Source organism: Hermetia illucens, chromosome 2 (genome assembly GCF_905115235.1).
Source record: "Hermetia illucens chromosome 2, iHerIll2.2.curated.20191125, whole genome shotgun sequence".
In the NCBI taxonomy this organism is placed as follows: domain Eukaryota; kingdom Metazoa; phylum Arthropoda; class Insecta; order Diptera; family Stratiomyidae; genus Hermetia; species Hermetia illucens.
This window is the reverse complement of record NC_051850.1, coordinates 168,886,267-168,912,601: the sequence shown is the minus strand read 5'-3', so window position 1 is coordinate 168,912,601 and position 26,335 is coordinate 168,886,267. Positions and strand designations below refer to the sequence as shown.

General features: G+C 42.2%; 1 protein-coding gene across 1 annotated transcript in view; it reads left to right on the top strand.

Annotated features, from left to right (window-relative positions):
- Positions 1-26,335, top strand: part of LOC119650022 (tyrosine-protein kinase Src64B) — a 240,791-nt gene that overhangs the window by 196,371 nt on the left and 18,085 nt on the right. Inside the window, exon 4 of the mRNA XM_038052498.1 lies at positions 17,072-18,000. Coding sequence (XP_037908426.1) covers positions 17,772-18,000 — 229 coding nt within the window. The 5' untranslated portion in view covers positions 17,072-17,771. The remainder of the gene's footprint in view (positions 1-17,071; positions 18,001-26,335) is intronic.

The window sequence follows — 26,335 nt, the reverse complement described above, 5'->3', positions numbered from 1 at the left end:
GAAGATGATAGCCTGATGGTCACTGTGAGCATATACCTCGCTCACCTGCCATTGGAGATCCTTCAATAATGTATTGCTAACAAACGTAAGGCCTATCACCGATCCGATATCCCGTCTCCGAAAAGTATTGACGCCGCCAGTATTTAGCAGAACGACATTCAGACGTGAAAATACTTCGATCAATATGCGGCCTCGAGCATTTCTTTCGCGACTACCCCAATTTTCGGTCTAAGAGTTAAAATCGCTAGCTATTATTTTTGGGTTGTGGCGGCTTGCTTCAGAAGCTAATTTTTCTACCATCAGTACGAATTCATCTAGCGTGAGGCTCGGCGCAGCGTAGCAGCTGAATCTGTGAATCCCGCCTACCTTAGCTCGTGTGAGTCCGTCTTCTGGCCTATTGCTCGTATTTTCGATCGCTCGGTTTCCGCAGGTCCAGATTGCCGCTTTGCCGCTTCTGTCTGATACAAAGACACCACTGTGGAAGTCTTTGTAATATTCGCATATAATGACAACGTCAATTTCATTTTCCTGCACCCTTTGAGAGAGCACCTCCTGAGCTGCCTATAGTTTAAATTCAGCTGTAAGAACTTCATTTACGAAAAGCTGAAATCACCTTTTTAAACGTCGGACATCTGTAACTGCCTGTGATATGATCGACGTTACCCTCCTGTGTTTCCCTGCATAGCAGACATTTAGGATTCCATTACACTCTTTGGCAATATGCCCTTCTTCTCCACATCTTCGACACAACTTCTGTCTGTCTATCTGTCTGTCCGTCACACGCATTTTTCTCGGAGACGATTATAGCGATTGATACCAAATTTGGTGGACAAGTGGGAACTGTGAACGCTCGCGCATGCAGTGAATTACATTCTTTTTCGTCGAAATTAAGGGGGAGTAGTGTATATTTTTTTTCATCAAATTTAAGGGGGAGGGGGTGTAAATTTTTTTTTCATCAAATATATGTGGGGTATCAAATGAAAGGTCTCGGTTAATACTTTTCGAAGCCAGTCTTAGTTTTGACATTTGGTGGAAATGTGGGGAGTGCGGGGGATTGAAAGTGATCATTTCCTTAACGGACCCATTCTCAGAAACTACCAAACCGAAAAATCTGAAAAAAATCGGGAGGCTGCCACTATATGGTGCCTAGCCTACGAAATACTGTCGCTTCTTTGAATGTCAATATCACTTGAAAGTGGGTATATTCACATAATGTATGCATATATTATGTGTTACGTACTAATGGGGCAAGTGCACACTCAAATCTCTTCATAAAAGAAATACACAAAACCCTTCATACCTGAAGCGTCTAGCTTCCGGTTTCCCGACTTGTTTGTTCAATATCCAATTGCCAAATAGCGGATACAACCTAAACTAGCAGCCAAAATGAATGGTTCTACAAATGTCGCAAAGTATCTATATCTGGTCATTGGGCATAGTATCTTGAATCGAAAAAGCTATCTTTCCCTCAGAAGCAGCAATTTATTCAATTCCAGACAAAATACAAACCACAACGGATAAACTAGAAACCATTTTACACTCAATTTCGATTAGAAATCCTTGAGCCATTAATAAAATCTCTACGAAAACATTTGACATACCGCATCCATGCATATATTTTGTTTCCCTTATAGCTCCCCACTGAGTACTATAGGATTTGATAAATGCATTTCGTATACAGTTTTTGCTTTCACTGTCTCCCGTTACAATCTACCAAACATATTAACCCTGGAACGATTTCCAAGGACTCTTGTATACTTCCGTCCCCCATTTTCAATGAAAAGAATAAGATTTTCAATGCCCGCATGTGAACATTGAAAAGCGGAAATAAACTTTTCCTTGAAATTTCGAAAGCCAACCTGGAGTCTGACTATAGAAAGGAAGCAGTCACTTGGCAGGAATCATGTTGTTTTGTCAAGGTGAATAACATCTACTATCTGAAAATATGGAAAGAATAGAGTCACCGATACACATAATATATGGTACCTTCATGACTATACATCGATTTTGACTTTCCCTTCCTTTCATCCTATTTTTATCTTGACAGGTTTTCGCTGAAAGACTCTGAATCGACCATCAGAATTAATGTGTGGAATGTATCTATATATAACGTCACCCTCGCTGACTTCGATGCTGACGAATTGGGAAGGAAATGTTGTAAGAGCATAACGTTATTTGTATACCTAGGAAATATATTAATCCTTTGTGAGGGAAATTGGGGGCTTTAGGACCATAGCAGCACTGGGAGGTGCTCAGAAATGATAAAAGTATGTTCTTGAGATACAAAATTTTGGTTTGGAATAAATCTAAAGAAGGTTTCTCCCCATCACCTGAGAATTCTTTAGAATAGTGTTTGAAAATATGATTAATCTCCAGGAATTTCCGATGGTCCATGAATATTTAGTCCATGCCCATTTCACATAAGTATAGGTATCTGTTCGAAATTCTCTTAAGATAGATAATAATCTATAATAATATATATAATGATTCTCAGGACACCTTAAACACACTTTTAGTAAAAAGTTTCGATCGAATTGAGGAAAAGTTTCTGAGTAAAAAGTTTATACGGGTTTCTTCAATTTTCCCTATTCTCTCCCTCGTAGCCATAGAGTAACCACATGTTCGTGTTTACCTACATATTTTTAGATAAAATATACGCTATGTGCCAGTAGATATTATATTTCTACCGGGTGCCAATTTATTGCAGAGTATCTGAAATTAAGTGTATAGATCTGCCCGTTATATGGTAATAAAAAAAGCATGAAATTATAGCAAAAAGTAGAGGTGTCTTCATATTTTGTTTCGAATTCGTTTCGTGAGAAAAGGAACGAGGCTAATATGATAGATGTCGTATACTCATAGATAAATAAGTCGAAAATGGAGGAGCGACACTTCAGATACAAGCTTTTGTTGATTTCTTAGGTATAGTATTGACTGCATGACTGATTTCATCAGGGGGGGGGGGGAGCAAGTGCTATGGCCATGAAACAATAGCAATGATATCTCGCAGCACCGTCAAAAATTCCAAACTCTCGCGAAATCTCCGGGATCGGTGAAACTCATCTTCTTCTCTCAATCTCATATTAGGTCTCCTTCTATAAAGCATTGTTGAGATAAGAACCCTAGACTGCCTTCACCTGACCAATCTTGAGATAACTGATGTACTACTGTTAAATTTGAAAAATGTAAACCTGTGGTCCTCACGTCAGAAAGAAAGTCGTACAACTCGTCGAACTAAGAACCGAAAGATTTGTTGATAACAGACTTATGGGGGGCGATAAGAACGTGGGTGATTTCGCAGAGACCTGTATTTTCTCGGCGACCAGAATATGATCAATTTTAAGTTGGAAGGGGGACGCATCATTTTCACCTCGGGTTTACTCCTTAAAATAATACCAGTAGCACAAAAGTGGTTAGCGAAATGGCTTCATATGTTTTGTGAGGTAGCTTCCGTTCCTTGGAAGGTGAAGCTAGAAACATTTAAGTACGGATCTTTATTAGAAAATACTCTAAAAAATGAGTCCTCAAACGAGGCATCCCTCAACGCAACTCTTGGGATGGTCAAGTACATCTTCAACCTCAGTAAAGAGCCAACACTTTTGCGATATGGTTGCGTGGAAATTGCTTCCGACCTGATTTTTACATCAGAGTTCTTAGTCAGAACCACATAGGGGTAAAATGTTTCAACGGAATTGTCAGTAACTAACAATACTCTGCTTCCTGGGGCAATTAAACACTGTTCCCAGCACTTTAATGTCTGAAGTTATCTGAAACAGTGGAAAGGACAACTAAAGCAGGTTTACTGACGTTTTCCTTAACACTCGAATACAAACAAAGCAGCTGTCGCTAAATGCCCATGTCTTTCAAAAATGTCAACTCAGTGAAGAGCACCTGAATTCGCCGACAAGCCCATTGTGAGCAGGAGGGGAGGCAGTGGACCTGGGAACGCATACAGCTTTATTTTGAAATTGGAGCCATATATTTTTCACCCTGAGCCTAGAATTTCTCCCTAAGGCCTTGACTACCGGTCTACATAAGAATAGATAGCCCCAGATTTCGTCATAGTTCGTTAAACTTGAAATCCTTCATTTTAGGATTTCATATAATAATATGACGATATGAAGTAAAATCCGGCCTGGTTTTCTCATAATTGAGTGGAGAGCACTTGTCCATGAAAGACAAAAAACCCTCACCCCATTCCACAACATGGTGCTGAACATGGATTTAGTGCATCGAAAGCAACGGCTAGAAAGTCCATAAGCTGCTATGTTCACTTTAGGCATTTCCCCCAATATTTGACCAATTTCAAGGTAGAAGAACACCTCACTGTCGTATCACGTTTATCTAATATTTTTAAAAGAGTTATAAGACGTCTTGCTCTGAGGAATTTGACGTACTTAAAAGAAATTATTCTGGATGAAATTTGGAAACAAGGTTCTGGAGATTTCACAAAGGTTACATAGGATTTTTTCAGACCACGCCCTAGATTGGTACAAAACTGGATCTTAATGGTTTAAAACGATGGAAGGGATAACACCAAAGCCCTAGAGAGAAAATCCATGCCCGGGGTGAAAACAAAATCCGGCAGGGCGAATCGGCCTCTTTTCACCCGCTCACGTCAGCCCTGGTAGCATGCAGAGATTTAAACGAGACCACTTGGCTCTGCTTTATAAGGCATACGTCAGAACCACAATAATCTTAGTCAGTTTACCTGTGGAATGGCTAAATGAAATGTTCCAAGTTGCCAAGGTAAACGTTTGATGAATCGACCGCAGGCTCTGAGAAAAGCTAACACCGTCTAGAGAAGTAAATATATCCCAGAAAGCCAATAATGTCGTCAAAGTAGACAAATTTCTGATCTGGTCCAAACCCTCAATGAAATGTCTTAAGTTAGTAATTGACGAAAGATAGGCAGTCAAAAGCTACCATGGGCGATCAAATTTGATTCTGTACGGAGAGTCATTTTTAGTAGCTTCGGGCACGAAGCCTCATCCGAGATTATCTGATACCATGAGAACCGGGATGGCTCTCTCCTCGTGGGGAATGTTTTCTCGGCTCGGTTATTTGCGGTTGGCTCCCAGTGGAAGTTTGATGGAGGTTGTGGTTATGTCCACATCGCGGTAGATGCTTTAGGTAGGTTTTGCATCCATTAATATGAATGCTGAGCCTGCACTCCGTATAAACTGGCACCGTTCTGCTAGGCACAGGGTTCTGATTGTGGTCACCAAATCAATCCCAATCTTAAGAGAAACGTGGCGTTAGGTCGACATGGCGAGTACTCATGTAAAGCCATCAGGCTTTAACTGTCATCTGAAGTGATCACTAAGATGTTTTAGTATGCAAGTGCCAGTTCAGCACTCTCTAACCAGACCTTAATAGCATTGATTGCTTCGGACGAGTATAACTCAGCATCCCCTATATGCTTTACGATTACAAACAATGCTATATAATCTGCGTAACCCACCACCGTGGCCTCCTCCGGAACCGGAAGGTTAAGTATGTCATTGCACATGATATTCCATCGTAGTGGGCCCAGTACGGAACCCTATGGAACACCCCGTGGAGACAACGTACTCCTTGGGTCCACCATCGGTGTCATACGAGAGCGTCCGTTCTCACAGGTAGCTATCGACAACATATCATAAATCGTGGCCAGGAACTTTCGTATAAGGTTCCAATTAGGCGAATTAAATGCATTCCTCACGTCCAGGGTCACCACCACACAATATATGTTCTGGTGCAACCCCTTCCGTGAATTGCATTTTCGGCCAAGGCAGTAAACATTTTAATGGCAGCAATGGTTGATCTGGCTTTGCGTAACTCATACTGCCAACCTGAAAGGCCTCCTTGGCTCTCCACGATCGCCAGTAATCTGTTGTAAATTACCCATATAGAGGTGGCATATGGGTCTAATGGTTCACCTGAAGGTTTACCAGCCTGCCGCTTCCAAACTGTAGGTAATATCACCTCGGCCATTCACCCTTCGAACGATAAAGTGGACATATCCAGTTTGGATTTTACGACAAACTTAAGGGCCCTGTTCGGTAGGTAGTCCAGGTTTTGTTGTCGTCTATTCTGCTGCAGATCTCCTACAGCTCGTCCGTCGTTACTGCATTCCCATCACTTTCAGAGATCTCTGAAATGTGTCAGTGACCCTCTCTTGCTGGGGGAATAACCCCTGGATAATTTTCAAAAAGAGAATAGAGCACGTGATCTGTGGGAGTGGCTGACCTCTCAACCGTCCCATTACAATTCTCCCCCACGGATTTACATCCACTTTCGAGCAGAGCTCCTTATAACATTCCCTCCTGCTCTGCTGGATGGCAAGTTTGAGGCTTTTGTGAGCTACCCTGCAAACATGCTCCTTTTATTCCTGATCACTGCTACCTACCTCCCTCTGAACTGTTCGCCTGGCTCAGTGGCAGGCTGAACGAACGCTGGCCAATCCATTGTTCCACCAATGGTTGGGTCTTCTATTGGGGAATGAGCAGCTCCTAGCAATGGACACGCCACATGCCTTAGCGATGTGTCGGGCAACATGGGGAGCTCTCTGGCCAAAACTAAATCAAACTGGGGAAAAGCCTCTCGCTACGCTCCCTACTTCCCCACTCGAGGGCTCAAGCTTTGAAATCACCCGCAATCACCTTTGGGCTTCGTCCCCTTGTACCGAGAACAAGCTTGTCTACGCCCATATCGCCGCTTTGTCAGTTGAGTCTGTGACCCATACACCACCGTCACGGTTTCTGTAGGGTTCACTTATGATGGCAATTTCCATCTGAGACTCATAAATGGCCTGTTCAAGTAAGTTCGTGCGACTCTGCAATAATTGAGGCTTATTTGAATAAACATCATTTTCATTGCAGTTAATGCCTTCTTGAATTCCAAGCATTTACCACTTCCGGCAATATGCTGATTATCCCTTTCTTCCTTTCTTTCGCACAATAGTCATTTGGGGTCCCTATTGCGCTCCTTTGCAAAATGTCTCTTTTTCCCCACACCTTCGATCGGATCGATCAATGTCGCTGACACATGCCTCGTGAAGTATCCAGACATGAAGCACCTCTTAAATGAAACCTGGTGTGGCAGGCGGCAGACAATCTATTCAATTCGAACCTTTCCGGCCGACAATCATTTCTGCGCTGCCTCCACTGATAGCTGCTTTGAGGCCTTTTGAGTATTACCGTAGGCTGGATGGATTCTTCTTCCCGTTCCTCCAACTTAAATTGTTCTTTCAATGCAGTGCATATTTCTTCTCTGGATATCACTTCGTCAAAGTGCTTGCACTGTATGTAGATCTCATGCTTTTGGGCCCGAACTATGACATTCTCCCCAAGCGAGTAATCCACTTGGGTGCGAAAGCCATCGGTTTTGGCCAAGCTGGATTTTTTCAGCTCAAACATGAGATCGTCTTTCTGGGTCCTTCGGATCTTGCTGACATTTCCACTCAGATCTCTTAGATCCGCTGAGATTCTACCTTTTTTATAATCTTCGCGTACGACAAATTGCCTTTACTGGAGATAACAATTGTCTCTGGGCGAATTGGTACTTTTGCTTTCTTCTTCGCCTTTTTATTAACAATCTTTGTCCATCCACCATTTTCGTTCTCCATTGGTTTCCTTTCGATTATTGACGCTCGCACTTAGGGCACAGATTTTTTACCTTCTGTGCTTGTAGTTGCATTCCTCGGAACTGTAAGTATACTTTTTTTCCTCTTAGGCATCTGCTAATTCCTTAAAATATCATCGTCTTTCTTCCGGACTCTTTTCTTTGCTCTCAGGTCGCTAACACTACAGTTCGGTGTCACTTGAGTCGCCTGTAACACTGTTGGACTAGCATGTTTCGGCTTTTTCTTCCTCCTTCCCCACAGGGGACCCTTATCGCTCTCATCATATTTTTAATAGCTTAGTGCACTTTGTGCTTGCCCTTGATGAACTCGAATAGCTCAACTATTTCTGCTCCAAGCTGCTCGAAAGCTTGTTCCATCGGATCAGGGTTCTATTCTCTGGACTCACTCCTTCTAAACGCACCTTCAACTTTAGCGTTTAACGCGCTTTCCTTTGTTCTATTTTTTTCCGTGTTTGGCATTGGTGGAAATCGAAGAATTGAGAAAATTCTCCTAAATGGGTTAATTCATTGATTTCGGAGTACCTTTTGTCGTTGTCCCTCTTGGACAAATGCGGTGGGTGTCGAAACTCTCCCCTTTCAACCCATCATTTTTTTGCCTTCGTTATTGGCATTCTTGGCAAGGTGTTGCTTTGCTTGAACACCTTCCTCTCCAACTCTAAATCACGTGGATTCGATGCCATCGTGCCCAAGTTATCCAAAACCGAGGCACTGCGATTGAGGGATATTGACAACCGGGAGTGCGTTTGCTCACTTCCAAAAACCGCCGGCACTAGCTTTCTGAACCTTTGCACTGTATGCTTCCTCCTTCTCTTTTCTTTCATGTTGGTTTTATTTTCTGGGTATCCTTTCCATAGTCCTTTTATGTCCACGCACCAGAGATGAGCAAACACTAGCCCAGGCACAATCAGCCAAGAAAAATACATGAACACATATTGACACATCAATAGGTATACCCCAAACCGCCAACCGGAGTTGCACCTGATGGGAGATCTGGCAAATCCTCACAGGTTTGTCTATCTGTCTGTCTGTCACATGCGTTTTTCTCAGAACCGTCTGTATCGATTGTCACCAAAGGTCTGTCTCTCTGTCCGTCTGTCTGTCACATGCCTTTTTCTCAAAAACGACTGATTGACACCTAATTTGGAGGGAAAGTGGGAACTGTGAACGCCCTCGCATGCAGTAAGTTACATCGTTGTACTTAAGGGGGGTTCCCAATATATGCAAAAGAGGAATTTAAATTTTTTTTCAGCGAATATAGTCATGTGGGGTATCAAATGAAAGGTCTCGATTAGTACTTGTTTCCACTAAAATTCCTATTCGGGGCCCCAAGGAAACTCCGGGGAAAATCCTCCTTTTTCCATCCCCCTCTCATGAGGCCTGTTGATCTGGCATATCATCTTTTAAAGAAAAGACCGGGGAGGGAAGCATATTTGAGCAGATAAAACCGACTTTAATAAGATTTTGCTGTACATAAAAACCTTAAAAAGGGACTTTCTAATTATATCTTTATGGGACAATCAGGAAAGTGATATTAGCATCACTTTTCTAAACTCTGTCGCATACTTACGAAGAAAAATTATGCGTTCAGCTCTTCATCGATTCCTATGAGGGAAATTGAAAAACGTTTCCAAATTTCCAAAATATTCACAAGAGACTTGCAACACAACATTCATTTCCTATTTTGGAACAATATTGAACCGTGAACATTTTTATTGGACTCATTAGTCTAATTCTCTTGCAGCACCAACAATCTGAGCTGCATGCAAGAGGCTGGAAGGTTTTCACTGCAAGATTGAGCGCACCAGATGTGCATCCATGCCATTGAAAGCAGTCATACAACTACTACGTAACTACGGAGCTCTAAACCCACACCCATATGTGACTGAAAAATGTTGAGATTTTTGTTATAATTTCACTTTGATGGGCAGAATCGAAACAAATTACGGAACTAGTTTGTCATATGGAATCAAACACACCCTGAATCACTCGTTCCTACAATTCTCCGTACAATTCAGTTTGGGATTCAGAGTTGGATTTGGATAAACAAATATGCCATGAAATCACTGCAGAGGGGCTGGATGAACTATTTTCCGGATCAGAGATAATTGCGAGCAGATGTGTAGTAGCGATTTGAGGGGACTTTTCGAGCCCATTTCTAGGAAGCAATAAATTTTCCTTCGACACTAGTTGATTTGAAGCCCATTTCGAAATATTGACTTTTTAAAGAGTTTGTAATCAAACAGAAGACCCAGATACTCTTATCTGAAACATAAACTTTTCAATCTGTAATTGTACTTTCGAAGAACTTTTAACAATATCTAGGTGTCACCCCAAAAAGTCCCATATTTTGACTTTTATTATCAATTTCTCTGTAAATAGCAATTCAGATAATATTGTTTGAAATCATCTTTGCTTTGAGTGAAAGTACAATACCACAATGGAGGAGCTTACATAATATGGATTAGGTGTTAGATGATTGAATTGATATTTCCATCAAAAATGTTGTGGAGTTTCAAATTGCTCCACATTGTCTGTGCAGATATTGTTTAGGGTTGTAAACTGCTTGTCTAAGTACATTTGTAACTGTCCCCAATTTAACTAACGACAATAATATTAAGACAATAGTCACTGAATCTTAGTCATAGCTTTTAATTAATCCATATGGCCATTATCATCAAATGTGAATGTTCTCAATTAATATTAGCGTAAATATTTCCGGGACAATGATAAGCTCATAAAGTGGAATAGGATTAATTTCAAGTGTTTGATTTAATTATGGTTTATTAGAAAGATGTTTACAAAATATACGACTATAATAATTTGTTATGAATGATTCCAATATAACGGAGAAACTTATATTTATTTATTATTAAAAATATTATTATTAAAAAAATATGTTCTTCGTATACTGAAAGAAGTGAGATTAGTAGAAGCCCTTGCACTTCATCCCTACGCACCCGAAGTGAGTCTTACCACGAAGCTTATTGAAAGTTATCTGGTACCATCAGAACCGAGGTGGCTCTCTGACGCACATGCTCCAGAGGAGTTCTTGGGGATGTCCTCCCGGCCCGATTATTTGCTGTTGGCTCCCTTGTGGTAGTTTCGAGTTGGCTATATCTATATCGCGAGCAAAGCTTCTTCTGGGCTCTAGGGTAAAGTTACGCAGTATAACTCGGGCCCCGTACCTAATACGCCTCTGATGCACTCAGTATAAACCTTGGTTATGACAATCTCGGCGGGACTCTGATTGTAGTCTCCAAATCAATTTGTGTCTGATGAACACCATGGGATTATACCTAAACGACAATCATTTACTTTAAACTCCCTATACCTCCATATCCCTGCAACTCGAAAGTGAATGTGAAATTACTATATTTTGCAAATTTCAGCGCTCCAAACGACGCCATTTAAGGGGGTCATCCCGTGTGAAGGCCGTTTTTTTCGCTTTTTTTAGATTTTGTGAAGAACTGGATAAAGGTTTTTATTAATATCTTGAGCATGCATCCATGCATCCAGCTAAATAGCGTAGTTAATTATTGAAATACAGAGCAATTTATACACCCATCTCCACAAAAAGGTGTTTTTCTGCTGCCACGCTAGAGAGCGCTGCGATCATCAGTGTGTAAAACAAGACCTTATGGAAATTGGTTTACTGGTTGTCTGTCACACGCATTTTTTGCGGAAACGATTGTGGCGATTGACACCAAATTTGGTGGAAAGATGGGCACTGTGAACGCTCACACAATCAGTGAATTACATGATTCTAGGCAAAACTTAGGAGAGTGCCTCCAAAAGGGGAGTACAATTTTTTTTTCACCAAGTATAGTCATGTAGGGTATCAAATGAAAGGCTTCGATTAGCACTTTCCGATGCCGGTCTTAGTTTTGACATTTGTTGGAAAGGTGGGGAGTGCGGAAGGCCCAAAGTGATCATTTCTCTCACGACCCATTCTCAGAAACTACCCAACCGAAAAATCTGACAAAAATCAGGGGGCTGCCACTATATGGTGTCTAGGCTCCGAAATACTCTCCATACCAATATCTATTCAAATAAAGTTAATAATAGTATATTACTACAATTTTTAGTAATTGGCTGCAAAATCTCCCTTAAGTTCATTGTTCTTATTTGGTATTCTACTTCTTTGAACTTGTTTGTTGGTCTGCATTTCGTTTTTGACATCCAAATTGCACGTTTTGATTTGTTGAATCCATTCGCAATATGTTTTTTTTTTGTCTCGGAGAAAGCAGGTGATTAGGGTCTTGTCGCTAAGATTGACGCTATGACTAGGAGTACAAGTTCACTTTTCGCTATTTTTGCCAAAACTGATGTGGAAATAGCAAACTCCGTTGGTTTCGCATGAATAAAATCTGGAACCCTATTGTCGATATTCGGAATGGTTTTGATGTACTTCAGAAGGTTTCCAGGATCCTGTTTTGTGCTATGGCTGCGGTGATCTGCTGGGTTCTTTTTGCCACCAGATGTTTCGACGTTGCGGCTATCGCGAAAACTTACCGTATTTTGACATCTTGACCATCTTGACCATGACATCTACTGTACGGTTCCTATCGGAGGGGATGGAGTATCGGATTAGCCCTAGCTGCTGCTCTTTCACCAAAGTTGACTTATGCATTGTGCCCAAAATGTAATTTCCTGCGGAGTTTCGAAGTCACTGGGAAAAATTATTTGGCTTTTTGCTGCCAAGATGGCAACTTTGCAGAACATATTGAATTTTAGTTCATTTGGAACACACGAAGGTGGTTAGAATCCTTGCTAAACCGGCTTGTTACTCTCAGCCCCAAGATTAAGAGCACGCTGACAACATTTGCGTAGATTTTAGGGATCACATTGTGCACAAGATGGTCGAACTTGATTTGATCTCTGATGTTTTCATAGCTCTTGCCATCTCTCTGGTCCAAAGTTTATTCACAGAGGTGCGCTTTAAAAACTCTCTTTCCACCCAACATTGTTGATGTAATCATTTTTCATCTTGCCATACTCAACTTCGTTCTTGTCAAGAGCCTCGGGAGGTTTGAATGCGATAAGCCTTGTTTCAAATAAGGATGCCCTTTAAAAGGTGATGTACAATGATGAGATGTAAATGGGGTTGATACAACCAACTTCGCGGCACGTCTTCATTAGAGTTTTCGATATATACCACGGAAATTCGCGAAAGTCAAAAGTTCACTTATGGATCCCTATTTGAATGGCATAACTCTGATAGTGGCATTGAATTCGATGTTACTCTTTTTTCTAAACCCTTGAAATGCTCATTCCTTAACATCAACTTCAAGTTCAAGTTGTTCTGCGGCAACGTTCTCTCTGTGCTGGTATATGGAAGCAGCTCGTGGAATGTGATCACCACTGTCACTCAAAAGCTATAAGTCTTCGTTAACACCTGTCTCCACTATATCATGGGGGACTCTCTCCCGACCCAATCTCAACTTAAGAACTACATCGGCATACATACCAAATGTGCCAAGATATACGTATTGATTAGACGGCGGAAGTCGCAGTGGATAGGTCACATTTTAAGAAACGGCGACCACACCGTTGTCAGCTATGTCATCCACTAGGATCCATTAACCCATAGTAGTCGCCGAGCTAGTTAGAAACACATGGCGTAGGATAGTGCAGAAGAAGTGAAATCTTCTCGGGGAGATTTGGAGAGAGCTGAAACACATTTCAGCGAACCATACATCTCCCTTCTAGGTCTCTTAGAATATGTGGTTCTTTTTACCAATGGCGCACTCTAGGTTGATTTTTAAGTTAAAACGCTGGCTGTTCGTCAAGAAACTAGAGTTTGTATAATGTCCCTTCTTAATTTTCCTGTAATATATGTATATATATATTATATATTTATTCAGTTTAACCGCACCACAAATCATCTAAATCGCACTTTCGATTTAGTCCTCTCCAACATGTTTAAACGGCTTCTTTCTCAATCTTCTCTTGCTCTTCCCTCTATTGCTTCTGATGCCCACCATCCTGCTCTTGGGTTCGAGGTACAACTGGTACGGCTCAACTTCGATACTATGCGCAAGCCCTCTAAACTCAACTTTCGTAAGGGTAACTTTGAGGGTTTAAACGTAGCTCTGGCGTCTATCAACTGAGCTCCTTTTCTCTCATCAGTTACGTTCCTTCCTCCCTTAAATCCCTGAGCTCCTACTCATTATTGTTTACCTCTGACATCCTGAAAAAAAAATCCTGTGAAGCAAGGTGCGAAGAAAAAGTGTCTATCCACCGGAAGCCTTGCAGACTTTGACCATTTCAGCGCTCTGCGCACTTCAGTTAAGGCCTAATGGACTGCGCTGATAGTGAAGTCTAGGAAGGATTATCTGGACAGTATTGAAGTCTAATTGGTCGCACATCCGTAACGCCTGTAATGTCTCCCAGTCCTATCCCACTTTCATCAAATTCTCTGGCTCCACTGCTACCTCTCCTCAGTTGTCCTGTGATTTATTTTCCAGTTAATTCTCCTCGATGCATGACTTCTCTTCCTCTTCTTCCTCTCTCCCCTTCTGAGTACAGCTTCCTGCGAATCTTCTTGACAGCCCACTTCGACCACCTTATAGCTAAGGAATGGCATGGCTTAATAAAACATCGATCCACTGCTATCAATATTCTGGACTTGACATCATATTTATAGCCAAATCCCTCAACTCTTGGCAGGAAGTCCATGTCATTTACACGGACCTGCGATTGCGTTATTGTCCTAACTCGCCTCTCTAAACATTCCTCCATCACTTATTACATGGCTTGCCTCCTACCTCTAATTTCGATCCTGTAGCGTTTCCTTTGATGGTTGCACTTCTAGTCCTTTTCCCCCTCCTCTACCACAAAGATCCATTCTAGGACCTCTTTTATTTTTATTCTTTATTATCGACCTCCCCCCTGTCATCACTTGTCCTCGCTTGTTATCCGCCGATGACCTCAAACTGTTTTCATCTGTTTCATTCGCAATAAATGGATCCCTCGTGAAAAGTATCCCTGGGTGTTGTTCCGTGATTTGGCCCCGCTTCCGTAATTGTGATTGTCTTGCCTAGAGAAGATACAGCGCAAATTCTCTCGCTCGCTCTTTTTTAGGATGAACCTCCCCCGTGTTGACTGTCCCGCCCGCCTCAATACCTTTCGTCACCCTTACCTCCAACAACGTAGAATCTTCATCGATCTTTGCACCCTCTTCAAACCCTCTGCCGGCTGCACGAGAAAGGAGTCAAAATGTGCACACTTAAAGTGAGACAGGAGTCATTTTTAGAAACTACCCAGTCCAAAAATCCAAAAAAAATCAGGAAGATGCGCGGAGATCTAGGCCTCAAAATATGTCCCATTCCGACATCTGCTCAACTAAACTTACGAATAATACATTGCTAACTTTCAGAAATTGACTGAAAAACCTCTCTTATGTTCATTCTTGGAATACCAGGAGTACCATAGAGAACAGTATTTTGAATACATATGCCAAATTTCTATTAACGCCAAAGTTATAGTAGTTCAAACTCAGCAAATTCGCGCGAATTTGGTGCTTCTAAAACCATGCAAATAAGATGCTGACGTCATAATTAACGAAAATAATTGACATTCGAATGAAATATTAAAATTCCATTCATGAAGAATCTACTTCCCCCCGGCCTTTTTTTGTATCTGTTGTAAGTTAAGTTCTTCACATTTGCTAATAATATTAAACTCCAAGCGTGAAACGTATGAGGTTGGCTATTATCAATACAGGGCTTTCCATCAAAGGATTTATTTAAATCGCTTTCTAAAAAATAGAGGCCAATCGAATTTTTAACTATGTGACATGGAACTGTCATGTACTCATCGCTCCTCACATCTTCTTTTTTTCAGCCTTTATCCCGTTCAAAAGCATGGCCGGCTCGACGTGATCGATTTCGCTATTTTATTTTATAAAATGCTTGTTCTAGCTGTAATCGCGAGGCTTTTCAATCCTCATCTAACGTATCAACCCACTGTTGATTCGGCCGGCATTTTGGTCACTTGCCATCGACTTCGATGTTCAGACCAATCTTGGTGAGTGAATTCTCGTTAGCGTGAATTACGTGACCATACCATCGAAGATGCCTCTCTCGCAACTTTTTCACGATCGGTGCAACCCCATAACGATCGCGGATATCGTCATTTCGGATGTGATCAAAAGGTGTGACGCCACTAGTCCAACGTAAAATCTTCGTCTCCATTACCGCAAGACGTCGTTCATTGTCTTTCATAGTTGGCCAGCACTTAGAACCATAGAGAGCGACAGAACGGACGACATTGGGGAAAATTTTAGATTTCAGATGTTCGTTGATATGTCGATCCAGTTGTGGAAAGTCACTTCATCCAGGTTGCGTTAATGCGTGAAGCAATTTCATAATGCAGTTCTCCATTGGCTGATAGCGTTGACCCGAGGTATTTAAATCGCTTACTGGTTATAGTGTAGCTATTGATCATAGTATCTCAAGCGGGCCTATAACCGTCAGCAACTTTAGTATGTTCCCTACTTCCAGATCTTTCAGCTTTGCATCTGGTATTAAGTGTTCTACCAGATGCCTCGACCAACTTTGCACAAGTGCCGGACACTGTCCCAGGACGTGTATATAGGTTTCGTCATACTCCTCACAAAACCTGCAGGCAGTGTCCGTAGACATCCCTAGCTTCCCTAGGTGATAGTTCAGCCAACAATGACCAGTGAGAATTTCCACTATGATTCGGAGGTTCTTTTTGGTGAGGTTTAAGCAATCCTTTGTGCGGATGGGTTCGTATCCCCCAATAAGCACCCTGGACTGCTCCATCCGTGGTAGGCCCCCCCAGTATAGTTCCCTCAACCGTTCCTCTTCATTCCTTTGAGTCATAGCCATGAAACCGTTTCCGATTCCACAGAAGGGATCTGGCCCATATAAAGGCGTCCCTGCTTCCTTCTTGGCTAGTTCGTCCGCGGTCTCGTTGCCTTCCAACGCAGCATGGCCTGGAACCCAAAGTATCCAGACCTTGTTGAACGAGCCAAGTGTATTCAGTCTCTCAAGGCATTCCAAGGTTGGACCTAAGTGCCTTGATCGTGAGAGAATAGCTATGTTCTGCTCCCTGTAGTTCCTTTGAACTTTGTATTAAAACAATGCGTGTTTGTGAACATACTTCACTCGACACTGAAGTTTAAACGATGTCTCTTATTAACTTTTTTGTAAATATTTTATGATTGATAAACTCCAATGAATGCAATGGCGATTTATTCGTATTTGCACTTCCTATTATTAGACAATCTTTCTGAATCCATGCAACTTTAAATCCGTGATCTCCGAATGAAAATAATAGTAATGATATCTCAGCAGAATTAGATAATATATACAATTGACCAGTCTTCCGTGCAATAATTATGAAATTCAATCTTTTAGTATTGCATGCCAATAAAGAATCATACTAACAACGTTCTTGTTTTTTTCTCCTATTTCAGATAACACTTCCTCGTTTAGATCATTAGACGGAAAGAGCTAGACCCAGACGACCAGTAATAGCGCCACATCGATTAAAATGACACCATCAAACATTGAGCTATCATGTCGACTGAGTAATTATATCAGCAATTTTTGCTTGTCGTAACCAAATGCTTGGTTAGAAGAAAGCTTGCAAAAACATTCCCAACTCACTGAAACGATTACCAAGTAGTTTATAGTAGAATCGGGCTCCAGATAGTAGATGAGAAATTCAATGCCCGAATGACGATTCTTTATTCTATACGGAACCATCTACACGAAGAGCAATTTTAACAAAACAAAAAGACAGAAATTGCTTAGAAACCACTTAATTTTTTCTACATAAAATAACATAAAAAGACGAATATATTTCCATAATTAATTTCTTCTTGGATCTCAACGACTGATTAGCTTTTAATCGAGAATCTCAAGATAAAAGAAATTGAATACAAATTACAAATTTACATTTGTATGAATGATCTCTCACTGTCTACCAATGCCAAATATTGCAATTATAATTTATACAACGTGAAAAAGACGAAAAACAGTTTTAAACATTTCTAAGACGGACAATTTACATGAGAATCAAAGAGATCTAATAGATACTAGCCAAACGGAAACGAATCTGAACAAAGTCGTTAGCGCAATAGACAAAATTGAGCCTGCAGTGCTTACAACGCCATGGGCAACAAATGTTGTAGTAAACGACAGGATCAGGAACTAGCTCTTGCCTACCCATCAGGATATAAGAAAAATGATTATAATTTCGGTCAAACAACGGTCAATAGCGGGCAGAAACATAATAATGGCGGCTCATTGGATTCACGATACACACCAGATCCGAACCGGGGTCAGTTAAAAATTGCTACAAAAGGGGGCGTCGATATTATACGGCCCCGAACAACACAATGTAAGTACAATATTGCTAAAAGATAAATATTAAAATATATTTAATTATCTGGTGGAAGACATAGTTGTGTTTGTTATTGGCGAACATTGAGCCCAATGCTATTGGATTTTATGACTTTTTACACGATATCCATCGTAATTTCGAACAATGGTTCGCAATGGTTGTAAATCGATTCAAATTTTTGTGAAACCCTGCATCTGAGTCCTCTGAATCCATAATATTACATATTTGGTTTTCACAGATGCAGTCGATTCACAGTCAAATCTATTTTCAAGATACATGCCCCCCACTTTTTCCATTTAGGATTGTATCGTTCAAAAGTCATAACGTTTGAAAATTTAAAATTAAACTTCATTTGAACTTGAAAATATTTGAAAAATTGTCATGCTCCGTCTTGAACATCTAAACGAAGAATAAACAATCAACCTGTTATGTGAGAATCGGTGACTTAATTTTTTTTGCCTCAAAAATAGTTGAACCGATTTATGTGAAATTTGATAAAAAATTATCCTTCATCTTTTCTGTTTCCGAACAGCCTTTTTCCTTGTTTGGAATGTCGGCATTCGTTGCTTCTTTTTAAGGTCAAGAGTCACGCATATCGCCCATGACAGAGATATTGGCCCTTCGCGCCCAGGAAGGTTTGCCTCCAACATTCTCCATTCACTGACCACATCCTTCCGTTGGATACCCTCAAATGTGATCCACTGATTCGTCGCATCTTTTTCATGATACTCTGATTGGTTATTCTTCTTGGACCTATAATGCGCGGCTCAGAATGCTGCATTCATCGTGTAAATCGTACAGCTCAATGTCACTCCACACCGTCAAGTATTGCCCAAATAGTCTGTTGGCTTGGATTTGGGTTAGGATTTTTGTTTTTGATTTTGAATCCAACTTGTTTTATTATTGCAGCACCAAAAGCCTCTACTTTGGATGCAAGTCTGCATATTCTTCCAGTTGGCATTCTGTTTCTGTTGCTTTATAGGATATACATGGCAGCAATACCCTCTTTTTAGTTTTTTTTTGGAGTAGGGTAGGTGAATGCGTTCACGCACAAAGTGTTGGACTTCCGCAGCAATACGCCGTGGGATACCAACTAAACTCCTTCCTGTCATCAGAGTACTAGCCTGGAACCGTTTGACACATTACTTCCGACTAGTCCTCAGGGAATCCCCTTCACCAAGGTGAGGGAAGGGGAGAAAGAGAGTTTGACCTCCTTATCATCCCTCTGCCGGTCAAGTTCAATTTTCTTCGCAATAAGAACAGCCCGAACGTAATGCGCAACGCCCCTGCGCTCTTCTGCATCTCTCTGAAAATGTTGTCTGGTGAGAGCCCCGCCCTGCTGACGAAAAATTCGTCCCACCTTACACAAGAAAAGAAGGTGTATTTAGCGTTGTTCGCCATTCCATAGCAGAACATACAATCAGGTGATTGCGCCTTCCCAATTCTGTGCATGTAAGACTCACCTCCATGCCCGCTTACAACTTGGTTCAGGGAATAATCAATCTCACCATGCATTCAATTCAGCCACGAATCTAAATTGTCAATGTGCCACGCAGTCCATCTGCCCTTGGGCTCATTTTCCAAGAGAGTTGCCACTCAGTAAGAGTGCGTTGACGTTCTTCACGGGCAACCACCTCTCTTAAGTTTTCGCCCTTACAGCTGTAGATATCTTTACGCTCCTTGTAAAGGAGGACAACGGGGATCATTCCCGCGATCACCATCACAGTCGGTTCGGAAAAAGTGCGATAATCAGACGCCAGTCACAAAGCTCTCCACTTGCGCAAGGCGCTTACGATGCACCTCCTTGTCAAGGGCATTATCCAATATCTCCGCGGCATAGAACAGAATGGACTACGTTGCTCTCATAACAAGACGTCTTTTCGTCTCCTATTAGACATAGGACCATTATGGGACGCAGGGTCGCGACTCTTTTTCCGCTCAAGAAACCATGAGCAAGTCTGCATTGTGCCTGTTCAACAGTGTGTCCGGCAACAAGTGCTGCAACGTTGTGTGCATAACCAGGCGCAACTCTTCGTAGGAATCGTTCCAGACGTCTGAGCTAGGGAAGGATCCTTGTGCTACTTCCGACGTGATTTCCATTCTATCTGGTCCTCTACCGTCTCATAGAGCAGGGAAGTTGGATGTCCTGCAGAAAGTTGTCCGTCGCCGGATTACCAACTAAATACCTCCCTATTATCAAAGAACTAGCCTGGAACCATTTGACACATTACTTCGGGCTAGTCCCCGAACTCTCCCGCCTTATCGAGTCTTGAAATCAGGGAATTCCTTTCACCAACGAAAGCGGAGAGGAGAAAGGGGAACTATCAATTCAAGGAACCCCCTGACATACGGCTTCTCCATCGTTCGAGCTCTATCTTCTTTGCAACGAGAAGGACTCGAACGTAATGGGCAACACGGCTCCGCTTATCAGGACTCCTTAGCATCTCCTCAACAATGTTGTTTGGAGAGAGATCCCCTGTGTTTAAATTGAGCTACTGACGAACCCCATCCCACCTTCCACAAGAAAAAAAAGTGTGATGGGCGTCGTCCACAACTCTATGGCAAAACACACAATCCGGAGATCGTGCCTTTTTAATCTTGTGCAACTAAGACTAAAACCCTCCATGCCCACTTAAGAATTGGAAAAGGAAATAGTTAGTCTCATCATGCTTCCGATTCAGCCACACAACTAAGTTGAAGATGAGCAGCGCAAGAGGGTTGTCACTCGTCTAGGGTGCGTTGCCGTTCTTCACGAGCATCCACTTCCTTTGGCTCTACTCCCTTGCGCTTGTATATGGTTTTACGCTCCTTAGCTAGAAGGGCAACGGGGATCATTCCCACGATCATCATCACGGCCGGTTCAGAGACAGTGCAGTACGCGAGGGAGATGTCGCCTGCTAAATGTAGGAACCGCAACATTTGCCATTAGCCTACTTAATGCCGAAACTCCAGCTGCAGGCTTGTTCGCTGCTGCTTTGATTTGCTCAAAAGCTAATTGAGTCAAGAGTCAGCCCGAGATGCTTGCGCAGGGTCGGAATTCTCTTTTTAATCAGGATGACTTCTTCGATTTCTCCCAGTGCAAAGTTGAAACCATCCATCTGCTTACCCGTCGCATCAATATGCCGAGTCTGCTTTGTGCCTGTTCGACACTGCGTCCAGCAAAAAGCACCGCGACATCATCACATCACAGTATAACCAACCAGGTGCGACTCTGACCCTCTAGCGTTTCATAGAGCAGGGAGCGTTTCAGATTGGCCCTCAATAAGAGATAGCTCGGCACGTGGAAAGTATTATCTAGTCTGTCTAGAATGTCTTTCCATCTTATGGAATTAAAGGCGTTTCTGACGTCAAGCGTTACAAGGAGCACCACCCGTCGAGTTCGGCGGCTTTGTGCCACTGCTCGTCAAATGGCATCCACGACTTGCATGACAGCATAAACTGTGGATCTCTCTGCTCGAAAATCGAACTGCCATGGAGATAAATCTCCGGCAGCGCGTATCACTTCACCGAGTCTACTTCTGATGAGTTTTTTTCGAGCACTTTTCCAGCAGTGTCAGGCATATATAGTGGGCGATATGAAAACTGCAACTCCGGGTTGTCTTTCTCTTTATTAATCAGCGCAAGCCTCGTCAACTTCCAACGAAAAGGAAAAATGCCCTCCTTCAGACAACCGTTGAATGTGCCGAGCAGTAGGTCTGGTTAATATTGGAATACTAATGCTGGAATATCATCGGGTCCTGGCGACTTCTTGCTTTTCATAGAGACGAGTGCCTGCTCCAACATTCTTTTATAGAGAAAAGTGGAGAGTCGTCGGCGCTCTCCACAGCTCCCCATTCACCTCGTCGACCAGATCCTCCCAGCAGCGAGCTTTGCACCTTTTTATTGCGCTACGGAGTCTCCTTTCGTCGTTTAGACGAGCCTGTGACACTCCTTCCGGAGCTCTGAAATTTCCACCGTTCACCAATACATAGAAGGTTCGCCACGTCTCGATGCCCTCATGGGCATGGAGGCTCCATAGGCCGTTGTTTTCAGGTCCATAACTGAATTTACTACAGTGTCATCTGCAGCGCCATCACCCTCAGTAGTACCCTCCAGGGCGGCTCCACGTCTTCCAACAGTCTCGACAAGCCTTGGGTCCACCACTCTGAAGACAATGTATTGATAGTCGCTTGTCGAGAAGTCTTCTAGAACTCGCCACCCGTCCACCAGCGACACCAGTAGCTCCGACGTGAAGGTTACGTCCGGAATGCTTCCCTCGCCACCTGGGCGCCGGAACGTTGGGGCGGATCCGATGTTTAGAACTATCACTTCTGTTCTCGGGCCATTTCGAGAATTCGTTTCCCTCTGGAGTCTGAGTGAGGTATGCCTCATTCAAGTGCCATGACAATGAAGTCACCCTCGACCAGGATCCGCCCATCCGTGTCTAAGATAGCGTCCTCCAAAGCCTGGGTCGAAAGTCCGGCATCGTCTCATTCAGCGTAAGATAGGCACTGAAAAACGTTATGCCTGAACACCGACTCCAGACAAAGCCGTCTCCTCGACCTTGGGTAAGAGCCCTAAGGAGGGTGCCGTCCCGAACCCAGATGCCGGCGGTACTTGATATGTCAAGGTGCCATGGAACTAGGTCCTTGTTTCGGTACTGCTCACATATGAGTACTAAGTCAGCTTTGGTCTCCGCAGCGAACTGCGCTAAATAACTCGTGAGTGGTTGCACTCAGGTGCGTATTGATTTGTAGAAGACTAGACATCGTCCCGAGCCCGCAGTGTGCGTAACGTTCTCATCAGACGCGCTGCAGTCCCTGCATAGGACGCAGCTTTTCTTTTCATTGCAAATTGTTTACTTTATGGCCTGATTGACCGCATTTACGGCATGTTGCCCTTCTATCAGGTTCCCGGCAGGTTGCAGACGTGTGCCCATAATCCAAACATCTGTAACATTTGGCTGGGGTGGCCCGAATTCGTATCCTACACACTACCCATCCAATTCTGATTTTCCCGCTGTTTAGAAGTATTGCTCGGCAACTTCCATCACAGCAAGTTTTTAGTATCAGGAGTTCGCAGAGGTAATACCAATCCGGTTATGGTCTGGGCTGGTCGTCATGGTCCCGATTCTATTAGCCAGATCCGAGGGATTATAAATTTTTTTGTGTTTGTAGATGTATCAAAAGACCGCTTACTTCCATACGGTATAAACCACCTGCCATGACAATTGTATGGTGTAGCCTGCACAGTCTCCATACCTAAATTCTATTGAGGCGCTGTGAAACGATGTTAACAAAATTACGAAAGTGAAAAAGTCAATCAACCTTTAAGAATTGTACCGCCTTTTAGACATTCCACAGGACCGATGTATTCGACTGATCAAACAATGTCTCGCTGATGTCAGGCAGTAGTTGAAAACGACCGATGGCCTATTAAATTTGTAAAATATGTACTCGCCTGTAAAATATGTACTCGCTAAAGTTTTGTTATTTGAGATTGTTATTTTCGTCGTCAGTGTTTCATTTGATTTTGATTTTTTCAGGTGTTATTCTTTAATATCGTATATACTCTCACGTTTTTTTTATCCCGTATCTTACTATTACAGTGATTGCACCTTCGCCCCTGTTCCCTTATTTATATATGTTCATCGCTGTATATATGCATGTTCAAATCAAGGACCCACTCTCAGAAACTACTCAATCGAAAAATCATGATAATATCTCTATACGTCATCTAGCTCTAAAAATACATACTCTCTGATCTGACATCTTGTCAAATATAGTTAATAGTATTTTACTATAATTTGTAAGTTTAATGCGAACTCCTCATAAGTTCACACTTGAATCATAAAATGCGGTAATTTAGACAATAATATGAGACACGACATTGAAAAGTTTGATGGAAATCCTATCATTATTAACAAAGTTACACTAAGTCAAAATTGTTTCTTTTACGTAAATTTACTGCACCCTGCGGTACCATATGAAAAATCTTAGCATGACATTAAAGTTAATACTTGGGGTCTGGTGTCTTAAGCAACTTAAGAATGGAATCATATCTAGGAATTGAACTGATGAGGCCTAGACCGGACACCGGTTATTGCGCCGTTGATAAAGATCATGAATCGAGCTATTATTTTGACTTTTAGTGTAGAGACGAAATTTGACTCTACAACCAAAAATTTAATTAGATGGGGTATCTACGATTCCTAAAATACAGATTTCTTCTAAATATGTTTCCCAAGTTTACCAAAAAATAGATTACCGTAAACAAAGAACTTGATTTGGAATAAAGAAAGAAAATTTCTTTTGGCATTAGAATTTTGATATCAAGCTCAGCTTTTACTTCAATTTAAAATGAATTAATATTCACATTCAGTTCATTACATATATATCAGAATATGTAGTTCTTTTAAATTATGATTACATTTCATCAGAACTCCACGGCTTCTCTTCCAAGTACAAGGAAATCTACTACGACCAGTTCCTTTGCCCCCAACAATTCAATCATAATGATTAGTTCTTTGCTTACTCTGGTAGATAACCTTTCCCTTCTTGCAAGTCTTCCTTTCAGGGGTAAGATACACTCGAACTGCTGCAGTTGAACTTGGTTCATTATTATCAGTTATTCAGCCAACCATGTACACGCATTTTTTCATAATTTACGAGTTATTCTGATTCTGATTACTGGAAGAGGATTGTTGAATTGATATTCAGAACGGATACGTTCGCATACGAGTTAATGACGTTAATGAAATATAATTTGAAATTGATATGCCGCTGATAGCACGCGATGCACGCTGCAAATAAATAAAAATAATGCGATTATTCCAAGATGATCATATATTTATGCATGTGAGGCTGTTGCATTGGAGAAGAGTATTGTGAAGACCCTGACTGTCATCCTCCCTTGAACTGTTTTGTGGGCAATCGTCGTTTTTAAGGTTTTGTGTGAAACAAAGGTTTTGTGCGAAACAAAACCTTATTAGAATCGGGTCGATGTCTGTCTGTCGGCCTGCCCTTTTGTCTTTTTTTTAAGGAGGTGGAAATCTTCAAAAGACAATGGTCTGGACACATTAGTGTGTGGGAAGTTTACCCACTAAAACCATGGGCGAACTCCTACCTACCCCGCGGAACTACCAACTTTACCACTTTAGTTTAGTCATCTTTCTTCTATACGCGGCGGACAGTGCAAGAATACATGCTCTGGTTTCTCTGGGACTCCATCGCAATTTGGACAGTCGGGTGAAGTCTCCAATTTATACCTGTGCAGGTATTGGCCATATCCTCCGTGCCCCGTGTTCCCCCGGAAACTGCATGAGATTGTAATTAATCTCGTCGTGTCGTTTCTGTAACCACTCCTTGATGGCAGGAATGAGCCTGTGAGTCCACCGACCCTTTCTCAAGCGTTCCCACCGCTCTTGCCATCTATTTATGAATCTCTCCCTCTAAGCGTGCTTCGCATTGCATATGTTCGCCATCTCATCTGCTAAGATGTAAATCGGCATCATTCCAAAGATGACGAATGCTGCGTCATCTGTGACAGTCCTGAAAGCAGGGCGTTCCCCCAGGGCTGTCCTCCTGTAGACTGCACTCACTTTGTTAGCATTAACTGACATCTGCAACTCCTCTCTCCAAACTGGGGTCGCATAGAGCATGATTGAGGTCACCACTCTGACTATAAGCAACCTAGAGGTATACCGTGGCCCTCCCACGTTCAGCATCATCCTTGCGAAGGCCTTACTTGCAGTGGATGATTTGTCGCAAATATACTGCATATGTTGTCTATAACTGAGCTTCCTGTCTATCACCACCAACAGGTATTTGATGGTCAGCTTGGAAGTGATGATATTATTTCTGATTTTAATACATTCGAAATTTCGCTTCCGGCGCTTAGTGATGAAGACCGCTTCCGTTTTTTCCTCCGTAAGTGTCAGACCAGAGCTCTCTAGCCAACTTTTAACAGCACTGATTATCTCGCCTGAGTATAACTCAACATCTTCGAGATGTTTTGCGACAACATCCAGTGCTATGTCGTCAGCGTAACCCACCACCCTGGCTTCCCTGGGAAGAGGAAGATTAAGGACATCGTTGTACATAATGCTCCACAGTAGATGACTCAATACAGAGCCCTGCAGGGTACCTGCGGAAACAACGTACTCCTGGAATAGCAACCTTCACTAGAGATTTGTTGCGTATTAGATTCCAATTGGCCGAATTGGATGCATTCTTTACGTCCAGGATTACTACCACGCAATATTTCCTGGTACTATTCTTTCCGTAGATTGCATCTTCGGTGAAGCTGGCTTTACGGAACCCATACTGACGATCTGAAAGTTTGTCTTGGCTCA